This window comes from Spermophilus citellus (assembly GCF_964194105.1).
Source record: "Spermophilus citellus genome assembly, chromosome: 2".
In the NCBI taxonomy this organism is placed as follows: domain Eukaryota; kingdom Metazoa; phylum Chordata; class Mammalia; order Rodentia; family Sciuridae; genus Spermophilus; species Spermophilus citellus.
The window spans coordinates 143,377,785-143,399,382 of record NC_138183.1 but is presented as its reverse complement, the minus strand read 5'-3'; the positions used below and the strand labels follow the sequence as shown (position 1 = coordinate 143,399,382).

The following is a 21,598-nucleotide window of genomic DNA, read 5'->3' as shown; positions in this document are numbered from 1 at the left end:
TAAATGCTATGAAGTAGACATTTCATATTTTCAAAATTAGCAATATATAATTTATTTTTCCACATGTGTAGGTCTCAGTTTTAAACAATGTTGACAACCAGCTACTCAGGAATATTTTTTTTCATAGATTTTTAGAGGAATTCTAAACATCAGAATTAGATTTTTTAAAAATTATTAATACTGGATATTCTGAAGTCTAGATTCATTTGTTTGCTATTACTCTTTCAAAAGTAAATTTTCTAATTGCATCTCAGATCCTAACCAGTGAATTATTCATGTATCTTAATTGATAGTATGCACTTTTTGTGGGGTTATTTTTTTGCATACAAACTTTGGATTTTTACAGTTATTGGGCTAATGCTCAAGACTGAAATAAATAGCAGAGGTCATTTATTTTTGGCTGAAATTATGCAAATGTCTTCTGAACTCTTTTAGCCACTGTATGTTTGTGTAAGTGTGTAAAATATGAGGTCCTAAAGTGGCTAATCTTCTTTACTAGCACTTTTTGGTCAAGTTGATTGTTTTCACATAGGAAAGTATCTATCTTCTTCTTAGCAGCCTCTATAACCAGTGCCACCTGGATGAACTGAGAATAAGTTTTCACCTTTAAAAAGAGACCTGCAGAAATTTTAGGTTGGTGATGGGATCAGGATGAATAAAACAGCAGATCTTTTAGCCTCCCTCATATAATCTGACCACTAATATCCTATTCTACCTTATAAGATGTTCACATTTTGCATAGGTAAGGATCCTTTTGCTTTAGATTGTGGTGACTGATCATGTAGTCATGTTTCCTTCTGTTGCCACTTAAGGGTCTTGGAAATTTGGTAAAGTTCTGCCTGCTCTGCAATAGGGATGACCCTCATTACACGGAGCAGTCAAGGGTGATTTTTTTATTTAAAAAATAGAAAAGAGAAAATATAATCAGATGATTGTTCTTGTATCATTTCAACATATTTCTATTATGTGAGAAACACATTCATCTGTCCAAATGCAAAGAATGGACTAAGAGACACAAGATATAGCAAGAAGCAAGGTTTTGCTTTAATGATGGTCTTGCAAGATCAGGTGTCTTGCAAGATCAGGTGTATAGGGGAAGCAGGCATACCCTGATCAGGTCCAATCAGCATTTTATGTCCTAGAGTGCAAGGTCCCTCCTCAAGTTCCTCATTGGCTGAGTACTATGGGTTCACAGTCTTTCCAAATGTCACCTAGATTTTACTGTCTCCTATTCAGTTAGAGAAATATTCCTCTCTTTGTTCATGCTTCCCTTTGTTCTCCTATGTCTAGAAAGTCTTCTTGTGGTGAATACATTCTGGCAAGTACACAGCTCTTGCTTCTTTATCAAGTTACTATTTTTTTTAACAGAGAGATTTCTGTCCCTGTTGTTCAGGCTGACCCCTTCCTCCACTTCCTGTTTGTCAAGAAGCTGTTGGGGTGCATGGACTTTGGGCCACATTCATAGGCTATGGTTCTATTGTGTGAAGTCACTGCTTGTAACTTTCTCTTCTGTTCTATAGCCTCCTCCAGCTCTGCCTGCTTCAGTTGCCTTCTTGGTTTCACATGTAAGGCTAAATACTGTATTTCTCACATATTACAGTTAGAAAAATAAGACCTGGAACCAATACATTACCCCAAAAACATAATGCATAGTTACATAACCAGCATACACAAAGTCCATACTTGTGGACTTCTCTATGTTATGGACTAGACTTTAGACTTTTTATCATAGACACCATTATAGCTATGAGATGATATTTCAGTATAGTTTTGATTTTCACTTCCTTGATGATCAGTGGTATTGGAACAGTTTTTCATATGCCTGCTGGCAATTTTCATGTCTTGTGTGGAAAAATGTCTGTTTAAAGATATTGCCCACTTATTTTATTTTATTGCTACTGATTTATATGAGTTCCTTATATATTTTGGATCTTAACCTTTTATAGGGTATATAATTTGTAAAGATTTTTCTCCCATTTCGTAGATTGCTTTTTCATTTTTGGTGTTTCCTTTGCTCTGCAGAAATTTGTTTAACATACATAATTTATTTATTTTTACTTTTGTTGCCAGTGTTACATAGTATTTTTTTAAATTTATTTTTTAAAATAAATTACTTTAGCAATTATCACCATCGTTGACAAGGTAGTCTTTCCTCTGGCCAATAAGTTACTTTGGTAAATTTGATATTCTCATGTTTATTATTTTTTTCAAGAATTTATCTATAATAAAATACATAAAACAATAAAATCACACTAAGTTAAATTATTCAGAAACAAAACAATAAACATTACTGAGTTTGCAATTAGTCACACACTTTACAAATATCATCTTAATCTACTCTTATGAAGTAGAAATGCTATGAAACTGGTGTTGTTATATAAATTCATGTAACTCTTGAGGAATATAGTCAAGTTCTAATCCCAGACTATCTGGCAACAAAGCACATAATGTTAAACTTCAAGTTATTTTCATATAATTATGGGAACTTTCTGTGTTTGCGGGTCAGGCTTATATTAATGGATCTGAATAACCACTAAATTAACAAAGCACATATTTTTGTTCAGTTACCTGCATTTTACATATCAATGTAGGATTCTTAAAAAAACTGTTTTTTATTTTCTTGGTTTGAGCCCATAATTTTACATTTTTAGAGACTTGCCTTTGGATATAAGTCTATTCCATCAAACTCTGTCTGATCTTACAGATTAACAGTAGTTTTCCTCTTCTTCAGCTCTGCTACTTCCCATAAGCACCACGACTACATGACTAGCCTAATAAAAGTCACATGAAAGTCTAAGGCTCTGCCTGTGTTCCTTCCTCAGCCATGTCTTCTTTATGCGGTTGGCTCCCTCAGGCTGTGATTAATGAGTGGTTGAGAAGAGATAAGCAGAAAAAGATGAGGCAGGTAGGATGACACAAAACATTAACAAAAGCTCTGGAGAATAAAGAAAATAAGCTATGATTTTATTGGTTCAGCAAGGAATCCTTTCATTATCAAATAATAATTAGGACAACCTCATTGTAAATACTTCATTGTGTCATTATTATGCTCTCAGAACTACCAATACTATTTTCAAAAGGGAAAAATAAAAAAGGGATTTAAATTATAAGTAGTGAAGAATCTGGTTCAAATCCTGAAGGAACAGGGTGATGTTTATAGTGATCCCAAGGATGATACTTTGTCAGATCAGTCCTATTGTCGATAATTAATCAATGCAATAGCTCTACCATTTTAATAAATTGATTACCAAACTTCATGCATGGAAGACATAGAACTTTAAGACAATATTTATGTTTCAGAGGTGTAGAGAAATAAATAGATGGATTTTAAAGTGTTATAAAGTATATGTGAGGTACCATGCTAAACCCTACAACATCCAATACAGACTAGGTGAAGTGAATAAACAATTGAAAGTGAATAGAATTACACATAAAAAAACAAAGGCAAGCTCCAATGATAACTTACAATATTTCACATGTAGAATATGAATTCTATATAGTTCATGTGTTTTAGGATATATTGGAAGTTTATAGAGCTAGTTTCCCAGGGCAAATAGTACTATATTTTGAATTTTTTAAACTCGTATGAGAGAAATTCAGGCATAAGAAAACAAAAACCAAGCATTTTACTTTTGTTTTTATTTCTTAATAATCTCAGGGTTCATATTGGTCAGGATCTTTACCCAACCAGCTACAAAAGAAGGTGACTTTCTACTTTGTCCCTGTTGCTGGGGGAAGAGAGCATTAAGTGAACTGCTTAAAACAACATTAAAATGTTGATTCAAACATATACAGTGGGACTCAGCTTTCCTTACAATGGGAAAAATTGTTGAAACAAAGTATATCTTGTCCTTATCCTTTTTAGAATAGGACCTTTCAAAATGAGTGTTACTATTCCCCTTTTTTAAAGTTATCTTTGGAAAACATTTTTATATTATGGTACTTATTTTCTGATTTTCGATAACCATACTACCAAAAGCAACCTGGTTGCATGACTATTAGACCAAAAAGAACATCTGTGAGGCCCTAAAGGTTCACTGTCATCTTATCTGTCCAATTCATTCACAATTGTCAGAAGCAGTGGAAAGCCAAAATGAAATTTTGGAAATATGATTGAGATTTGTGCAACTACCGTCTGGTGTGGCCAGACATCCTGATGATAGCATCTAAAGAGAAGACAGAGAGTCTTCTGAAGTGAAATATTAATGAGCAAAACTTGAGGCTTTGTTATTCATCTAACATGGTCTAGAGTATTCCAAAGTATTAGTGAAGTGTGCCCAGACATTCACAGCGGGCAAAACTTCAAGAGTCAACACAGAAGAATACCACCATAACAGGAAGGCTGATGCATTGTCATCAGACTTTACTGACAGAGCCCATACAGAGTTCACTCAGTATTAAGAGTGTGATGCAGGCTTATTTAGCTTAGCATAATAGTCTCCAGATCCATCCATTTTTCTAGCAATCATTCTTTTTATGGCTGAGTAATATTCCATTGTATATATGTACCACATTTCTTTACCTGTTCATCTGTTGAAGGGTACCTAGGTTAGTTCTACAGCTTAGCTATTGTGAATTGTGGCTGAGTCACTGTATCATGCTGTTTCAAATATGCTCCACTGTCATAGAGCATAAAGAATAAAAAATAAATAAAAACTTCTAAAGAACATATTTTTTTTTCAAGGAAGATAATAAATTTCTGAATATTTGTTCATTTGTTGGCCATGAAGTGTGTTATGAATTATTTGGTTTTCATTCTGCATTTGTATATATTTGTTTAAGAAATATAGGGCTGGGGATGTGGCTCAGGCGGTAGCGTGCTCGCCTGGCATGCGTGCGGCCCAGGTTTGATCCTCAGCACCACATACAAACAAAGATGTTGTGTCCGCCAAAAGCGGAAAAATAAATATTAAAATTCTCTCTCTCTTTTTAAAAAAAAATAAAAAAATTGTTATGGGTAAATGTTCAAATGTTTTGGTAATTTTGTGTTCTTATACATTTTATGAAGCTAAAATTCCATTTATGTTTTAAGAACAAAGGAGTTCTATTTGTGTTGAAAAAATAAAGTTTGCGATGCTGGGATGGCTGGTGTGCTTACTCTTGTGTTAAAAAATGTTCCTGGTAGACTGCAAGGATTCTGTACTATTATAGGTCTACTCCTACCCAGCTACCATGACTTTAAACTTATCTAAGAATTAGTTGTTGAGGAATCGGACAGATTTCAAGTCTGTGAGGCCACTCTTCTTTTTCATTATAGTGAGTTGTTTGTTTTGCTTTGTTTTCAGTACTAGGGACTGAAAACAGGTGTATTCTATGACTAAGCCACATCCCCAGCATTTTTTTTATTTTTGAATAAAAATATATAACTTGCTAAGTTACCAAGGTTCATCTTGAACTTGTGATCCTCCTGCTCTGTCTCCTGAGAAGCTGGAATTACAGGTGTATGACACTACACTTGGTTTTGTATGTTTTTTTTATTGTACCATCTCCTTTTGATTATAATATCAAGTTTCCATCTATGTTAATACTCATCTATTCTTTCATGTTGCCTTATTTTTTTTTCTATTAGAGTTCTTAACATTAATCATAGTTATTTTAAATTCCCTCTCTGAATAAGATCTGTGGATTATGTTAATATCAATAAATAAATAAAGTTGTGATTTTACAATTTTTTACCATTGGAGGAAACTGGGTAAAGTAGGCAAGAACTCTATAGTAATTTTTATAAACTTATGTATTCCTACCATTGTCTTCGTAAGCTTTTCAATGAAAAAAACATGGATATTTATATTAGATATTTATATTAGATATAAATATATCATTAAAAATTTAAATTAACTTCAACATGGCATTGTGCAATACATGTTATTATAATATGTGAAACTGCCAGCATAATTTCAATGTAAAAACTATCATGATTCTCTTTGGGCACTTATTACAATGTACCCTGCACTGGCCTTGGTGAATACAGACTTTGCTGCTCTTTTGTGTATCTAATGCTTATCACGTGCCTTACTACTCAATAAATGTCCCAGAATACTTTGTTAATTATAATTACATAAAACAGTGTGTTGTTTCCAGGGATTAGAAGAAAAACAAGGTGAATCCAATGCCTAAGTGATTTTGACTTAGCTGCATATCAGTTTTCTCCTTTGCAAAACGAATTGGATTATATACTAGGTCCTTGCCAATCTGTTTTACTGGAATAAAAACCACTTATTAGCCTTGTACATATATAAATGTTTCATAGTATGTAAGTCAAGCTACTACAGTCAGTATTATTTTTTTCATCACAACTTCACAGCTTATGTAGATGCAGTTATGGAAAGCTGGCACAGTGGGTGTGTTCTTGCTCAAGCATCTCTGAGATGCACCTGGTATAAATCCAAGGAATGTGAGAGATGCTCTTCAGTACTAGCTTACCAAGTTTCTCTTCTTGGTCTGCTAGGGAAAGTTGGAGTGTATTGCATTAATAGGGTACGTGTGACATTTAAATAAAGCATTTATTTGTAGACAAATTGATTTACATTTTCAATATATGCATATGTTTGAAGAACTGTGAGGTTCATTACACAAATGTTATCTCCCCAAATAGTATCTAAAGTCCATTTTATACTTAAAGTCAAGCAAACATGATTTATAAACATAGTATAATTACACGGGGAGTATTGCCTTGTAATTTCATATAAATTGAGGTATGCTCTCAATATTTTTGACTGTATAGTTTTTAGTATTTATTTACTCACTTTTAGTATATTTGATATTTGTTCCTTATTTTTTTCAAAAATAATTTTAAGATTATTGAAATAGACACATTTCATTTAAGATAAAAGATCAGGAGTTATATAAATATTAAAGAAAAATCTCAATAGTTGTCGTCTATGACTAGTACAATATATGCAATGCAAATGGTGCATAAATGGATGAATGTTCACTCTCAAAAATCTTGGAAGCCAAAGTAAAACATTAAACAGTTTTCATTAGCTCAAAAAAGTGAATAAAGACATTCTTTGTGGGAATCAAACATTATTTGTCCAGTATATTTTTTTTTCTTTTAGTACCAGGAATTGAACCCAGGGACAATCAACCACTGACCTACATCCTCAGCTTTTTTTTTAATGTATATTTTATTTAGAGACAGGGTCTTGCTGAGTTGCTTAGTGTCTCACTAATTTGCTAAGGCTGGCTTTGAACTTGCAATTCTCCTGCCCCAACCTCCTGAGCTGCAAGGATTACACATATGTGCCTCTAGGCTCCACTTGTCTGGTATTTGCTTTTTTGGGAAGTACCAGGGATTGAAGTCAGGGGCACTCAACTACTGAGCAAAATCCCCAGTCCTATTTTGTATTTTATTTAGACACAGGGTCTTACTGAGTTGCTTAGTGCCTTGCTGTTGCTGGGTCTGGCTTTGAACTCCTGATCCTCCAGACTCAGCCTCCTGAGAGCTGCTGGGATTACAGACGTGTGACACTGCACCTCTTGTCTAGTATTTTCTAAAGCAAAAATTACATTATATGTACACTATTGTATATGGTGAATTATAGATATTAAGAATGATTTTTTTCAATATAGGAAGTTTAAAATATGAATAGAAAGACTTTAAAGCATTTGCTTAAATTAGATAAAATGAACTATAAGAATATTATACTACATAGCAATTCTACAAAATAATTACATGGTAAAAATAAACTCCATTTCTGATGATTTACTTTATGGAAAATTAAGTAATGATTTAATGATTTACTTCATGGTAAATTTATCCTTCTTAGATTATCATCATTTGCTGGGTGTTTTAACTGGGACTCAAATACATCACACAAGAAAAAATAGAAAATTTATTAGCATTCCTAAAAATTAAGATTAGATATCAGAAATTCTTCTTTCAAGTGTTATGTTCATGCATTTGGGCCTTACTTGATTATTGATTATGAATAAACACTGATCCATTTTTCAGCTTTGACAGAGCTTTCTTTACCTCCTTGTTCCTCAAGGTGTACACAACAGGGTTGAGAAGAGGTGTCAACACGGTGTAGAAAATAGCCACAATTCCGTCCAAAGCATCTTTGGAGCCAGGTCTCAGGTAGATGAAAAGACCAGGGCCGAAAAAAAAAAGGACCACGATGCAGTGGGAGGCGCAGGTCTGAAAGGCTCTGTGTCTGCCCTCTGAGGTGCAGATCCTCAGAATGGAGCAGACAATGGACACATAGGACAGCACTATCAGCAGAAAGCAGCCCAAGGCCACCACCCCAATGTTCACAAAGATGACCATCTCATTGGCCGAGGTGTCTGCACAGGCCAGCTTGAGGATGGGTGGAGCATCACAGAAGTAATGCTGGACCTGGTTGGGCCCACAGTAGGGCAGGCGGAATGTCAGGGTGGTCTGGACCGCAGAGTGCAAGGAGCCACTGAGCCAGGTGCCCGCGGCCAGGAGGGCACACACTCTCCCACTCATCATGCTGGAGTACCTGAGAGGGTAACTGATGGCCAGGTAGCGATCATAGGACATGACAGTGTAGAGGAAACACTCGGTGCTCCCCAGGAAGTGGAAGGAATAGAGCTGGGCCACACAGCTATGGAAGGAGATGGCCCCACCGCCTGGGGTGGCCAGGGTCATCAGCATTTTGGGCACTGTGACAGTGGAGAACCACATGTCAATGAAGGACAGGTTGGTGAGGAAGTAGTACATGGGGGTGTGGAGGTGGGAATCCACCCTGATCACCAGCAGGATGAGGAGATTCCCCAGCACAGTGAGAATGTAAATGGCCAGGAAGATGCCAAAGAGCATGGTGTCCAGTGCTGGAGCATGGGGAAGGCCTGTGAGGAAGAACATTGTCACAAGGCTCGCGTTTGACATTTCTTCTCATATGTAGGACTGTGACCTTGTACATAGGAAGGCAAACCTAGTATTCATGGAGAACATATTTTGTGTGAAATATGGGAGCTCCTTTCTCTGTGGTTCAATTGTCATCTATATTTTATGCAGCCCCTTCACTTTGAAGGCAGCTTCTCAGGAGAAATGGATTCAACCTTATTTCAATACCAAACTCAGCCATATATGGGGAAAAAAAAGTGTGAATTCATAAGAAATCAATTAAATTTCAAAAAGTTGAGCAAATATTTTTATTCTCTGTAGAATTTGAAAAGATATATTCAGGGTAATTTCTATCTGATGTATTCAAATATTTCTGTCTATCTTTTTCTAACACATAGGCAGACACACAATTGCATATGCATATACACACACTCATATGCACATATACACCTTCAAACATTCAGTTCTCTGATCATCAGGGAATTTCTATTTTAGTACAATCTATAAAGTAATGAACATCCTGGATAGCGAGGGAAAACCATCTTTCTACATCTGCTCAGCAGCAGTTGGAATGAGGAGGCAGGGTAACAGCAGTGGCCCAGCATTTCTGGTAACCTCCTTCCATTCCTTTGTCCCATCTAGACCATGTCACCCTGGTCATATGAAAAATGTGAAACTAAACTAATGCAATAATAGACAGAGTATCATTTCTTTTCTCAACTCTTCTTACCTTTTAACCATTCCTATTTTTATTTTTTTTCCATTTGTATTTTTTATTACTTCTCCCTTTAGGATATCAAATAATTTCCCACACTTCTGCTAATGCATGATCAAATCATCATATAAGTTATTTTGACATATGCAAGAAAAATTAGATCTAATTAAGTAGTAAAGTGATACTAAACTGTGTCTCTGGTGTTGGAGTTTTCAGGACTGAATTAAATATAATAATATACTTTTTATGAAACAAAAATTGTGCCTCTAAAGTAGTGATTAAGTATACAGTCTGAAATTACTCACTGTTTCTAAAATTTCTATTACTCCAGATCTCAGACTCCCTTAAGTGAGAAGACTAGAAATCCTTGGAATTATTTTTTAAGGAGAAAAGTAAGAAAAAACTGTGAAGAAATATAAGAAAATCTGGTTGAAGGAACACTGCTTCACTAAATTCCAAGATGCTTCTGTCATATAGATTCATATCTGTAACAATTTTCATTTTGGGGTCTCTGAAAGAAACTCACCTTTCTATTGCAAAACTCGCTGGAATTGAGTTGGATGCTTCGTCATAATATCAAGGTTTATGGAGAAAGCATTTCATTCATTTATGGTTTTAAAGCATTTTGAGTCCTTTATAAGACCATGCAATGTTAACTAGCTCATGACTAAGGCAATCTAACCCAAAGCTACAGAAGAATGAAGCAAATAAAAACTGTGAGCACAAATACAATGCAATCACCCCTAAAATGCTCAGCAATGAAAAATACTGAGATTTTGCATTTTTTGCTACTTACCAATTTTATGACTAAGCTTTGTATCAAAAGGCAGAATCCAAAGCTTAAAGAATTCTTAGTCTTTGATGAGCAGTATTATTTTTTTCCTTGCATAGTTGAAAACAGAAGAAAACATTACAGAAACAAACTCTTTTTTAGAGTTAATAGAGCTTAAAATATGTTTGATATCTCAGGAGGTACTGCCTTGGCCCTAGATTCCTCATTGATGGAGATAGTGTTTCTACATTGTGATAAATACTCAGAATTTTATCCAAGTGTGCCTTTTAAAGTTGGTTTCGCTTTGATGGGGCATTGTTACTTAAGTCATTCTATTTAGCCAAAAATTAATTTCCAAAGCATGACACTCTAGGTTGAAGACTTCTTCTGTAGGGAATGATTAACTTTTTTTCCTGATGTCTCCATTGATTTCAAGAGTAGAAAATACCCCTGTGTTTCCCAAAGGGACAATTCTCTGGTGAGGTTCATAGGCTCTTTGATGCATCTTTATCTTTCTGGGGATTATAGGCCATCACAAAAAGACGCTGTGGATCTGCTGTGCTCCAGGGATAATCAGAGCACTATTCCTTCTTAGATAAACATCTTACTAATTAAACTTCCTCCCTGTGGAGCTTGGCAGGCTTGCACTCTGCAAGTTCCAGGCTAAGAAGGGATGTTGTCATCTTGTCTGGTCAGAGCTTTCCTTTTCTCTATGACTCCAGTCTTAATACCTTCAATCCACTCACCTTAGAGCATGCTTACATTTTCTTTGTAAGTTTTTTTTTTTTTAATCTTGCTTTATACTGACTAATTATTCTGACTAAAAAGAGAGAAGGTATATATCTCTTCATATCTTCTTCTGAAGTAATGTGTGTTTTTGCTATTGTAAAAGGGTTTGTGAAAACAAGAAAAACTGATCTGATGTGTCAGAAGCACAAAGAACTGTCAGTTTTAGAAAAGGAAAATTGCAGTTTTGTGTGCCTTTCATACTAACATATATGCTTTCACATGTTTATGGAGAATAAAGCTCATTATAGAACAGATTTTGAAGAAATGAGGTCCTCTTAATTAATATTTCTGCCAGTTTCAAATTAACATATCACAACATCCCATTTTCTAACATTGAGTGTCCATTTAAATTAAAACATTTGATCCATGTAATATCAACATATTTCCTTTAAATGCTATTTTAATAATTATTTGAAATTTAGCTCTGGTTGATGTTTTAAAATCTCTTTATGAATACATGCTATTAATTTTGGTTAATTTAAATTAATTTTGGTTAATCTATCTTCTATTAAATACATTTGTGAATGCTATTAACTTCCATTTTACTGTCTTGGATTATAAGGTATGAAATTATGTGTTACCTTTATGGAATGTTAATTTTGTATTTTTCAAATTAAATACCCATTAATTTTTTCTCTTATTGCTGTGGAAGAAAATACTATTGCTGCCCAAATATTGTTGTTCAAAGATTAACTGGATCTCTTATGAATGTTGAATAACTTGTGGCTTTTTCTAGCAAAAAGTCAGTAGTGACTATTAAGTTTTACCTTCTTCAAGAGTAAGAAAGAAATGATTTTCATTCCCACACAAATGAAAGGGAGAATAATAGAATATAGGAAGGGAAATAGGAGGGAGGGAGGAGGAGAGGGCTTGGGAAAGTACTGAACTATAAAATCTACCAAACTATGTTGTGTCCATGTATGAATACACCACAATGAATCCCTCTTGTATATAATTATAGTGCACTAATAAAATAATAATAATGATAAAATCATAATCATAATAATAGAAAGGATATTAATAGAGTAGAGTAAGCAGGTTAGGAGAATGAGGAGAGGAGGAAAAAGTGCTGGGGAATGAGATTTATCATATTATGTGTGTGTACAAATATGACAATAATGAATCCCACTATTATGTATAATTATACTATACCAATAAATATATATGTAAGAAATGAATCACTTTTGGCTCTGCATTGCTAAAACCCAGTGAGATTCTATGTGATGGACAAACCAAAACTTTCTCTTTTTTTTCTAGTTTTATTGAGTTTTAGCTGACAAAGTCACACACAGTTGAAGTGTACAACATGATAATTTTGATACATGTACACATTGTGAAATGATTGATACAATCAAGTTAATTAATACAGCCATCAACTCACATTGTTACCATTAATCTGTGATGAGAATACTAACGAGCTTCTCTCAGCAAATTTCAAGCATATGACACAAGATTTTTATTTATTTTTTCAAAGAATCAATGTTTTGTTCTGTCAATTTTTTGAATTGTTTCTTTTGTTTTAATTTCATTGATTTCAATTATTTCCCATATTCTACTGCTTTTGGTATTGATTTGTTATTTTTCTAGAGCTTTGAGATGTAATGTTAGGTCATTTAATTTGTTGACTTTTTATTCTTGTGATAAATGAGCTCAGTGCAATGAACTTTCCTCTTAGTACTGCCTGCATAGTGTCCCAGAGATTTTGATATGTTTTCTAGGTATTCTCATTTGTCTCTAAGTATAATTTTTTATTTCGTCCTTGATTTCTTCTGCTATCCATTTGTCATTCAATAGTATATTACTTGGTCTCCAGGTGTTAGAGTAGCTTCTATTTCTTATTTTATCATTGATTTCTAATTTCATTCCATTATGATCTGATAGAATGCAGGATATTATCTCCATTTTTTTTTTTTGTATTTACTAAGAGTTGGTTTGTGGTCTATTTCAGAGAAGAATCTGTGTGCCACCAAGAAGAATGTGTATTTATTTGTTGATGGATGAAATATTCTATATATGTCTGTTATGTCTAAATTATTGAATGTATTATTTAGTTCTATAATTTCTTTGGAAGATCTGTTCAGTAGTGAGAGCACTATGTTAAAGTCACCAGCAGCTGACTAAAAAGTTCCCAGAAGGTTGCCCAGCATGGTGGACAGTATGAAAACAAGTCTAACAGGAAAATTTATAGCACTGGGTGCTTACATTAAAAAAAAGAACAGAGAAATCCCAAATAAATAACCTTATGCTCCACCTCCTTAGAAAAAGAAGAGAAAAAAAATTCCAACATCAGTGGAAGATAGAAAATAATCAAGATTAGAGTTGAAAGCAGTGAAATTGAGAATTCAGAAACAATATTCAAGTGAAGATGTGGTTCTTTGAAGAGATAAATAAGATTGAAAAACCTTTTGCAAATTAACCAATAAATAGAGAGAAAAGACCAAATAAATAAAATTAGAGATAAAAAAGGAGATATCATCACAAACCCTCTGAAATCCAGAGGATCATCAGAAAGTATTTTGAAAGTTTATACTCTGATGAGCTGAAAAATCTAGAAGACACTGAAAAAATTTCTCGATTTTTGTGATAGTGGGAGCAAATGTGACTCCATTTTGTTTTATGACTTCATCCTGTAAAACAACCATGCCAAGTAGAAGAGTCATGACTGGAGCAAGATGTTCTTTTCCTTTTGCTATAGAAACCTTTAAGAACACAGAACTACCTAATGGGGCATTGTTTCTGTAAGTAGGGTAATGGGGCTCTGTTTCTGTAACTGGGATGACTGGGCTAACTGTGATTGGTTAGGCTTCCCTCCGCTTGACTGCACTGTCCCGCTTCTGTAACCTGGCTTGCTTGCATTGGCTAGACCCCCGAACATCCCTTTTGAGGTTTTCAGGCTTATAAGGAGTGCCCTTGCAATTGTTCGGGGCTGATCAGGGGAACAGCTTTATGTTCTGGTCAGCCTGCCACTGGTGTGCTTCAATAAAGGCTTGATTTGATTATACATGAGTGGTCTGGAAGTCAGTTTATGAAACCCTGGGACGCAGCTTTAACTATAACAATTTGAACCAGGAAGAAATAGAAAATCTAAACAAACCAATATCAAGTAATAAAATTAAAAGAGTAATTAAAATCCTTCCAAAAAAAGAAAAGCCCATAACCAGATGTATTCTCAACAGAGTTCTACTGGATCTTTACCGAAGAACTAACAGCAGTCTTTCTCAAATAATTCCATGAAATTGGAAGGAACACTTTCAAATGCATTCTATGAAGTCAATGTAACCCAGAAACCAAAACTAGACAGAGATCCATATAAGAAGGAAAACTATAGACTAATATCCCTGATGAACATAGGGGCAAAAATTCTTAATAAAATATTGTCAGACCACATTCAAAAGCACATCAAGAAGATAATACACAATGATTCATTGGGTTTCATTCAAGGGAAGCAAGGTTGATTCAACATATGCAAATCAATAAATATAATTCAACATTTAAATGGAATTAAGGGCAAGAATCACATGATTATCTCAACAGATACAGAAAAAGCCTTTGATGAAATCCAACACATATTCATGTTAAAAATACTGGAGAAGCTAGGGATGGAAGACATTTACCTCAACATCATAAATGTTATTTATGACAAAGCAAAAGCCAAAATCATACTGAGAAGAGAAAAAGCATTTCCTTTGCAGTCAGGAATAAGATAGGCAGTTCATTGTACCATATTACATATAGTCCTGAAAACATTAACCAGAATGATTAGGTGGGAGAAAAGAATCAAGGGAATACAAATAGGAAAAGAAGTCATCAAACGATCTCTGTTTGCAGATGACATGAACCTATATGTAGAAGACCCCCAAAACTCCAAGAACACCATCAAAAGACTTCTAGAGCTTAAAATAAGTTCAGCAAAGTAGCATTAACAAGATCAACATCCATAAATTAATGGCTTTCCTATATTCCCACAATGGTTCAGTTGAGGAAGAAATCAGGAAAACTATATCTCATTCAAAATAACCAAAACAAACAAACAAACAAACAAAAAAGAAAAACCACCACTACTACCATCACCAAAAATACCATTTAGGAGTTAATATGACCAAGGATGTAAAAAGAGCTCCATAATGAAAATAATATAATACTGAAGAAAGAAATTGAAGAAGACCTTAGAAGATGGAAAGACCTCCCATGTTCTTTGATAGGTAGAATTAATATTCTCAAAATGACTATACTACCAAAAATTCTATACAGATTCAATGCATTTCCCATCAAAAATATCAATTGTCAGTACCATTCTTTTTTTCTTTTCTTTTTTTAAAATTTTTTTTGGTACTGGGGATTGAACCCAGGGGTGTTTAACCACTGGACCACATCACCGGCCCTATTTATTTATTTATTTGTTTATTTAGAGACAGGGTCTTGCTAAGTTGATTACAGCCTCACTAATTTGCTGAAAGTGGCTTGAACTTGTGATCTTTCTCCCTCAGTCTCCTTGCTGGAATTATAGTAGTATGTCATCATGCCCAGCTCCAATATTATTCTTTACAGAGTTAGAAAAAGCAATCCTTCAATTCATTTGGAAGCATAAGAGACCCAGAATAGCCAAAACAATACTGAACATGAAAAGTGATGCAGGGGGCAAAACAGTACCTGATCTGAAATCATACTAGGGCTGTAGTATCAAAAACAGCATAGTATTGACATCAAAATAGACCTGAAGACCAGGGTAACTGAATAGAAGACAGGCACACACCCACATACCAAAAACCATCTGATACTTGACAAAAGGGCCAAAAATATTTTTTTGGAGAAAAGACAGTCTTTAGTGAATGGTACTGGGGAAACTGCACAGCTATATGTAGAAGAATGAAACTAGATTCTTGTTTTTCATCCTGCACAAAAATCAAATCAGAATGGATCAAACACTTAGGAATTAGACCAGAAACATTGCAACTGCTCTAAGAAAACAGGGTCAGCATTCCATCATCTTGGTGTGACCACCAATATCCTTAAAAGTCCCTCAAATTATAATAAAGAAAACCAACAATCAATAAGTGGGTGCCATCAAATTTAAAAGCTTCTGTACAGCAAAGGAAACAACTAAGGGCACAGCTAAAGAGACTCTAGAATGGGTGAAAATCTTTGCCAGCTACTCTGCTGACAAGGGATTAATAGTCAAAGTGCTTTAAAAAAATTGAAAAACTTAACACCAAAATAACAACTAATCCAATAAATAAATGGATAAAAGAACTAAACAGAAACTTCCCCAAAGAAAAAACACAAATGGCCAATGACTATATAAAAATGTTTAACATTTATTGAGATCAGGGAAATGCAAATCAAAGCTGCTTTAAAATTTCATCTTACTTTAGTCAGAATGATAATGGTCAAGAATACAAATCTTAATAAATGCAGGCAAGGATATAGGGAAAATGGTACACTTGTATATTGTTGTGGGACTGCAGACTAGTATAACTACTCTGAAAAAAGTATGGAGATTCCTCATAAGACTAGATATGGAGCCATCATATGACACAGCTATCCTGCTCCTTGATATTTTCCTAAATGAATGAAAATCAACCTATTATAGCAATACAGCTACCACAATGTTTATAGCAGCATAATTCAAATAGCTAATTCATAGGGTCAACCCAAATCCCATCAAGAAATGGATCAAGAAAATCTGGTATATACATACCTGGCGTACTACTCAGTCATAAAGAAGAATGAAATTATGACATTTAATTGTAAATGAACAGGAATGGAGAACATTGATTGCGCTAAGTGAAATAAGCCAGACTCAGAAACTCAAAAGTTGATTTTTTTTCTTTCATGTGGAAACTAGAGTAAAATAAAGGAAAGGAGGAGGGAAGGACAGGATATCATCAAGATATAGGGAAGATCAGTAGAAGAAGGAGATCAAGAGGCAGAGTAGAGAGATGGGAAAAGTTAGGTAGGCAATGAATTCTAAAAAAAAATGTTATGTGCATATATAGATATACCACAGGGAATTTCACCTTTATGTATAAGTAAAATGAACCAATCAAGTATAAATAAATAGATGAGTGAAAGTAAGTCAAGCAAAGTAGAGGAAGGAGAACGGGAAAGGAGAGGGATGAAGAAGAGAAAAAGGGGAGATCATGAACTGAAATTGAATATTATGTTTGTATGATTTTGTCAAGAGGAACCCAGCTATCATCTTTAATTATAAAACTCTAATAAAAATGCTAAATTGTTTTTCTTACAGATTCAAATTTATAATACCCTTCAAATTGATTTTAAACCTATGTATGATATTTGGTAAGATATTAGTTTTATTTTTTTCCTTGTTGATACAGCTGTCCAGTGAAATTTATTGAAAAAAAAATTTCTATGGCTGTTCATTCCAACTTTGACTTAATCAGTTTTTCATATATCCAACAGCTGTGTTTTAGTGCTGTCTATTCTCTTCTATTTGTCTATTTGTCTTACCTTACAATCAGTACCAGTGGTTTTAGTTGTTATAAGGAAAAATAATAAATAGAAATTTGTAATTATATTTAACCTGAGGAGTAACCAAAAATGCATATTAAAAATGATTGGTTGTCAATTTTTTTGGGGGAAAAAAACCTGTGTTATTTCAAAATATGGTAATAAATACTACCAGTAAAATCTATCCTTATAAGTATTGCTGATAGCAAAGTTATTATTCAAAAATCTTCAAAACTATAGTAATCATAAATGTTATGGTATTTCTAGAGGTAGAAGAAATATGGTATTTCTGTTCCTTTTTTTGACTGTTAATCAAAGATGTTATACATTTTCAAGCTACTTCCTTAATTAATACATCAAATTATAAAATAATGAGGTAGAGTGAACCAGAGATAAGGAAATAAGTGAAACCAGAGATGAAAGTCTCTAATTACTCCCTTTGCTCCTTCGTGTTTCCTGCTTTGGAAGACTGAGCCATTGGGGATATTGTTTCAGAAGAGTCTAGGTCCATTATTATTCAAATCATTATAAATTCAGAATTTAAGAACCAAATTAATACTAGGGCTGAGCGCAGAATGTACGTCTTGGATTCAAGAGGATAAAGCACAAAATCTTGGCTCTACACCATGGCATTTTAAGCAAAATGGAGTTCAGCCTTTAGGAACACATTTTTCTGGCCTATAAACTTTAGGAAAAATCCTCTCTACCCACATCACACTGTTTTCCATCAGCTGGTAGGTGTCTGAAGCTCCACCTGCTTCTATTCGTTTTTTTCTGTTTACACTGCTCTTGTTGTTCTCCTCCATCCTCCTGAGGTTCTGTGAGTCCTGGTCATTTCACCTGCTCAACCCAGGCAAAGAGGAGACTCGAGGGCCTCAGGAGACTCTTACCTGTTGTGGAGTTCAGTGAACCAGTAGTGAGCCAGCACAGAGGAAGCCATGGAGCGGGAAGTGTGTGTGTGTGTGTGTGTGTGTGTGTGTGTGTGTGTGTGTGTGAAGAATGGTTGGTAGGGGAAGGTGGGTGACATGGAAGGACGTAGGTTCTCTGTTCAGGAATCCTATTTTGCAGTTAAGATAAACATTAATAATCATTCTCACTCGACATCTATTCATTTTATCATTATGACAACTTTCTTTAACAGACAGTATATATTTTCATTTCATAATGACAAAAGGATAATGCAAAAATCAATGAGTGTAGTGATGGTAAAGAATTCAAAATTTTTTTCAAAATATAAAATATTAGAGACAAAATCTAGTTCGCCCTCTCTACATAAGGATGACTCCATCAGTTTCCCTGAGAGGTGATCCTGTACATTTTACTTAAAATCTTTTGTGGCAGAAATTGAGTGTTTTCAAATTATTCTTCATGATGAGGTGAAGACTGTGCTTAGATATTTTTCTCTTGGCTAATGTGAGATTCTTTCTTGAGGACAGGTATGTACGGAGGTGTGGTATGAAATACTCCCTATAGAGGACATGTAAGGAGAATTTTGAGTGTACCAAGGCAATTTGGGATATTTGCAGTTTCCCTGGTGCAGGTTTGAACCAGACACCTGTGCCATTTATCAGAGTGAATCTGGTAGCTGAACTTGGAAATAGAGAGGATCTGATTAAAGGGAGAGTACACACATGTCTAAACTACAATATCTTCATTTAATTCTGTCAATTTATTTATAAAACACATTTTTAGATTCTGAAGAACAACATTTTCTTCTTTTTAAAATCCTATAAATCCTTCAGAGTCCATTTCTAATTATATACAACTGTAATGATTTTGTTATTACTACATTATCACACTTTTCTCAGTCTTATGCACAAGGATTACTTGGTTGCAGTTTTATTAAGTGTTTGCAACTAAGTGCCAAATTCTATGCAAAGTATTCATTGTTTTATTGATGTCTCACAAAGACACTATGAGACAGAAAATATTGTATTTTTCTTTTGAGTGGATAAGGGTCAGAGAGGTTGTTATTTGCTCAAGGCATAGAAGTAAAGTAGTAAATGGTAAAATCAGGTTAGGTTAGAAATCATTTTATATAACTCCAGAGTGAGATTTTCATTATTATATTCATCTATATACTTCTGCTAGGCAAATAGAAAATGAATGTGTGTGAGATTATATTGAGATATTATTCACAGTGTAAGCCTTTATCCTTGCCAAAATTAAAGTAATGCAGGACAGGGTAACAGAGAAGCAATATGAATAGATTTATAAGATTATTTTGTGTTCACAAACCTTGCTCAGAGTAAAGGAAAATTAAGCATATTTTGTAGTGATACATGGGAGTTAAGATGCAAATGAGATGTAAAAAAGAGAATGAGAAATTTGGGTTTCAGAAAAGGTAATTAAGATTGTATCTTAGGTTTATTTAGTTCTGATATTAGTTAATGAAGTTAAATATTATTAATACTATTGAAATTTGCATTCCTAAGTTCTGTAGTGCAGAAATAAAAGTGAGCTGAGAACAGAATTTCCGGTGGGATGCTGTAGTTATTTATATCACCTATGCAGCACCTTCTAGGATCTACCTAGTTTTGTATGTGTGAGTAGGTTTTGGATATGCATCATATTCTTATCAGTTGAGTATAAATGAAAGAGAAAGTAGAGTATTATTGAAGTAAAAATAAGTAAATCATTATATGCAATTTCTACTCATTTTTTTTCTGTGTATATATTTAGGTAGTTGGTCTATTTACAAACAAGTTATGACTTGGCTGATACTAAAATGATATTGTACCTGTAATAAACTTTTCTTGAAGATGGTAGAGGATAAGGATCCTCTTTAAAATATGCAAGTGTGTTTGATGATGAACCAGACAATTTAAATTCAATTGGCAATAAGTCTTTATTAGATTACTATAAGTCATTTGCCAAGTATAAATCATTTTCTTATCTCACTTAACTTGGAAAAAAAATCACTCCAAGACCAATTTAACATATTACTTAATTTAAGTCCAGATTAATTACTGATCTCTTTCCCTCCTCAGCCCTGCTGGCAGCCAACGCCTGGGGGAGAAATCGCTCTCTGGGAAGGTGTTCTCAGATCCTCCAGGTCTTAGGTAATGATTATTGCTTCTCTTCCAGGCCTGCCTGGTGCCCAAGCATGAACAACTACACCTCTGTGAAGGAGTTCATCCTGTTGGGACTTCCTCACACTGAAGGGCTGGAGAACATGATCTTTGTCCTGTTTCTGGCCTTCTATCTGTTCGCCTTGCTGGGGAACCTGCTCATCTTTGTCACCATTCTGGCTTCATCCAGCCTGCACACCCCCATGTACTTCTTCCTGGGAAACCTGTCAGTGTTTGACATCTTCTTCCCTTCTGTGAACTCCCCCAAGATGATGGTCTCCCTGGCGGGGCAAAGCCGCACCATCTCTTACCAGGGCTGTGCCTCCCAGGTCTTCTTCTACCACACCCTGGGTGGCATTGAGTGTTTCCTGTACACAGTGATGGCCTATGACTGCTTTGTGGCCATTTGTCACCCCATGCGCTACACTGTCATCATGAACCAGAGGGTGTGCACCAGCCTGACAGTGTGCACATGGCTGGGGGGCTGTGTGCATGGGAGCATCCTCACGTTTCTCATCTTTAAGTTGCCCTACTGTGGGCCCAATGAGGTGGACAGCTTTTTCTGTGATATTCCAGTGGTGCTGTCCCTGGCCTGTGCAGACACTTCTCTAGCACAGATGGTGAGTTTCACCAACATAGGTGTGGTTGCCCTGGTGTGTTTTCTTCTTATCCTCCTTTCCTACACCCGCATTGTTCTCTGTATATTGAAAATCCGTTCCTCTGAAGGCAGGCGCAGAGCCTTCTCCACCTGCAGTGCCCACCTGACGTCCATCCTCTTGTTCTATGGACCTGTGTTTCTTGTCTATCTCAGACCTGCTTCCAGCCTCTGGCTGGATTCTGCTGTTCAGGTGTTAAACAGTATTGTCACCCCTTCCCTCAATCCTTTGATTTATTCTTTGAGAAACAAGGATGTGAAAATGGCCCTGAGGAAAGTGTTATTTCATGTGATCCACCCTTCTGTGTTATAA

At 34.9% G+C, this 21,598-nt stretch overlaps 2 protein-coding genes across 2 annotated transcripts; one reads left to right on the top strand and one right to left on the bottom strand.

Annotated features, from left to right (window-relative positions):
- Window positions 1-7,918: 7,918 nt before the first annotated feature.
- Window positions 7,919-8,854, bottom strand: LOC308641630 (olfactory receptor 10G7-like; the record flags this gene model as incomplete). The annotated part of the gene is made up of 1 exon (XM_081280278.1): window positions 7,919-8,854. One exon carries the CDS (start codon window positions 8,852-8,854, stop codon window positions 7,919-7,921), a length of 936 nt encoding a protein of 311 aa, XP_081136404.1.
- Window positions 8,855-20,665: 11,811 nt separating this feature from the next.
- Window positions 20,666-21,598, top strand: LOC308641629 (olfactory receptor 10D3-like; the record flags this gene model as incomplete). The annotated part of the gene is made up of 1 exon (XM_081280277.1): window positions 20,666-21,598. One exon carries the CDS (start codon window positions 20,666-20,668, stop codon window positions 21,596-21,598), a length of 933 nt encoding a protein of 310 aa, XP_081136403.1.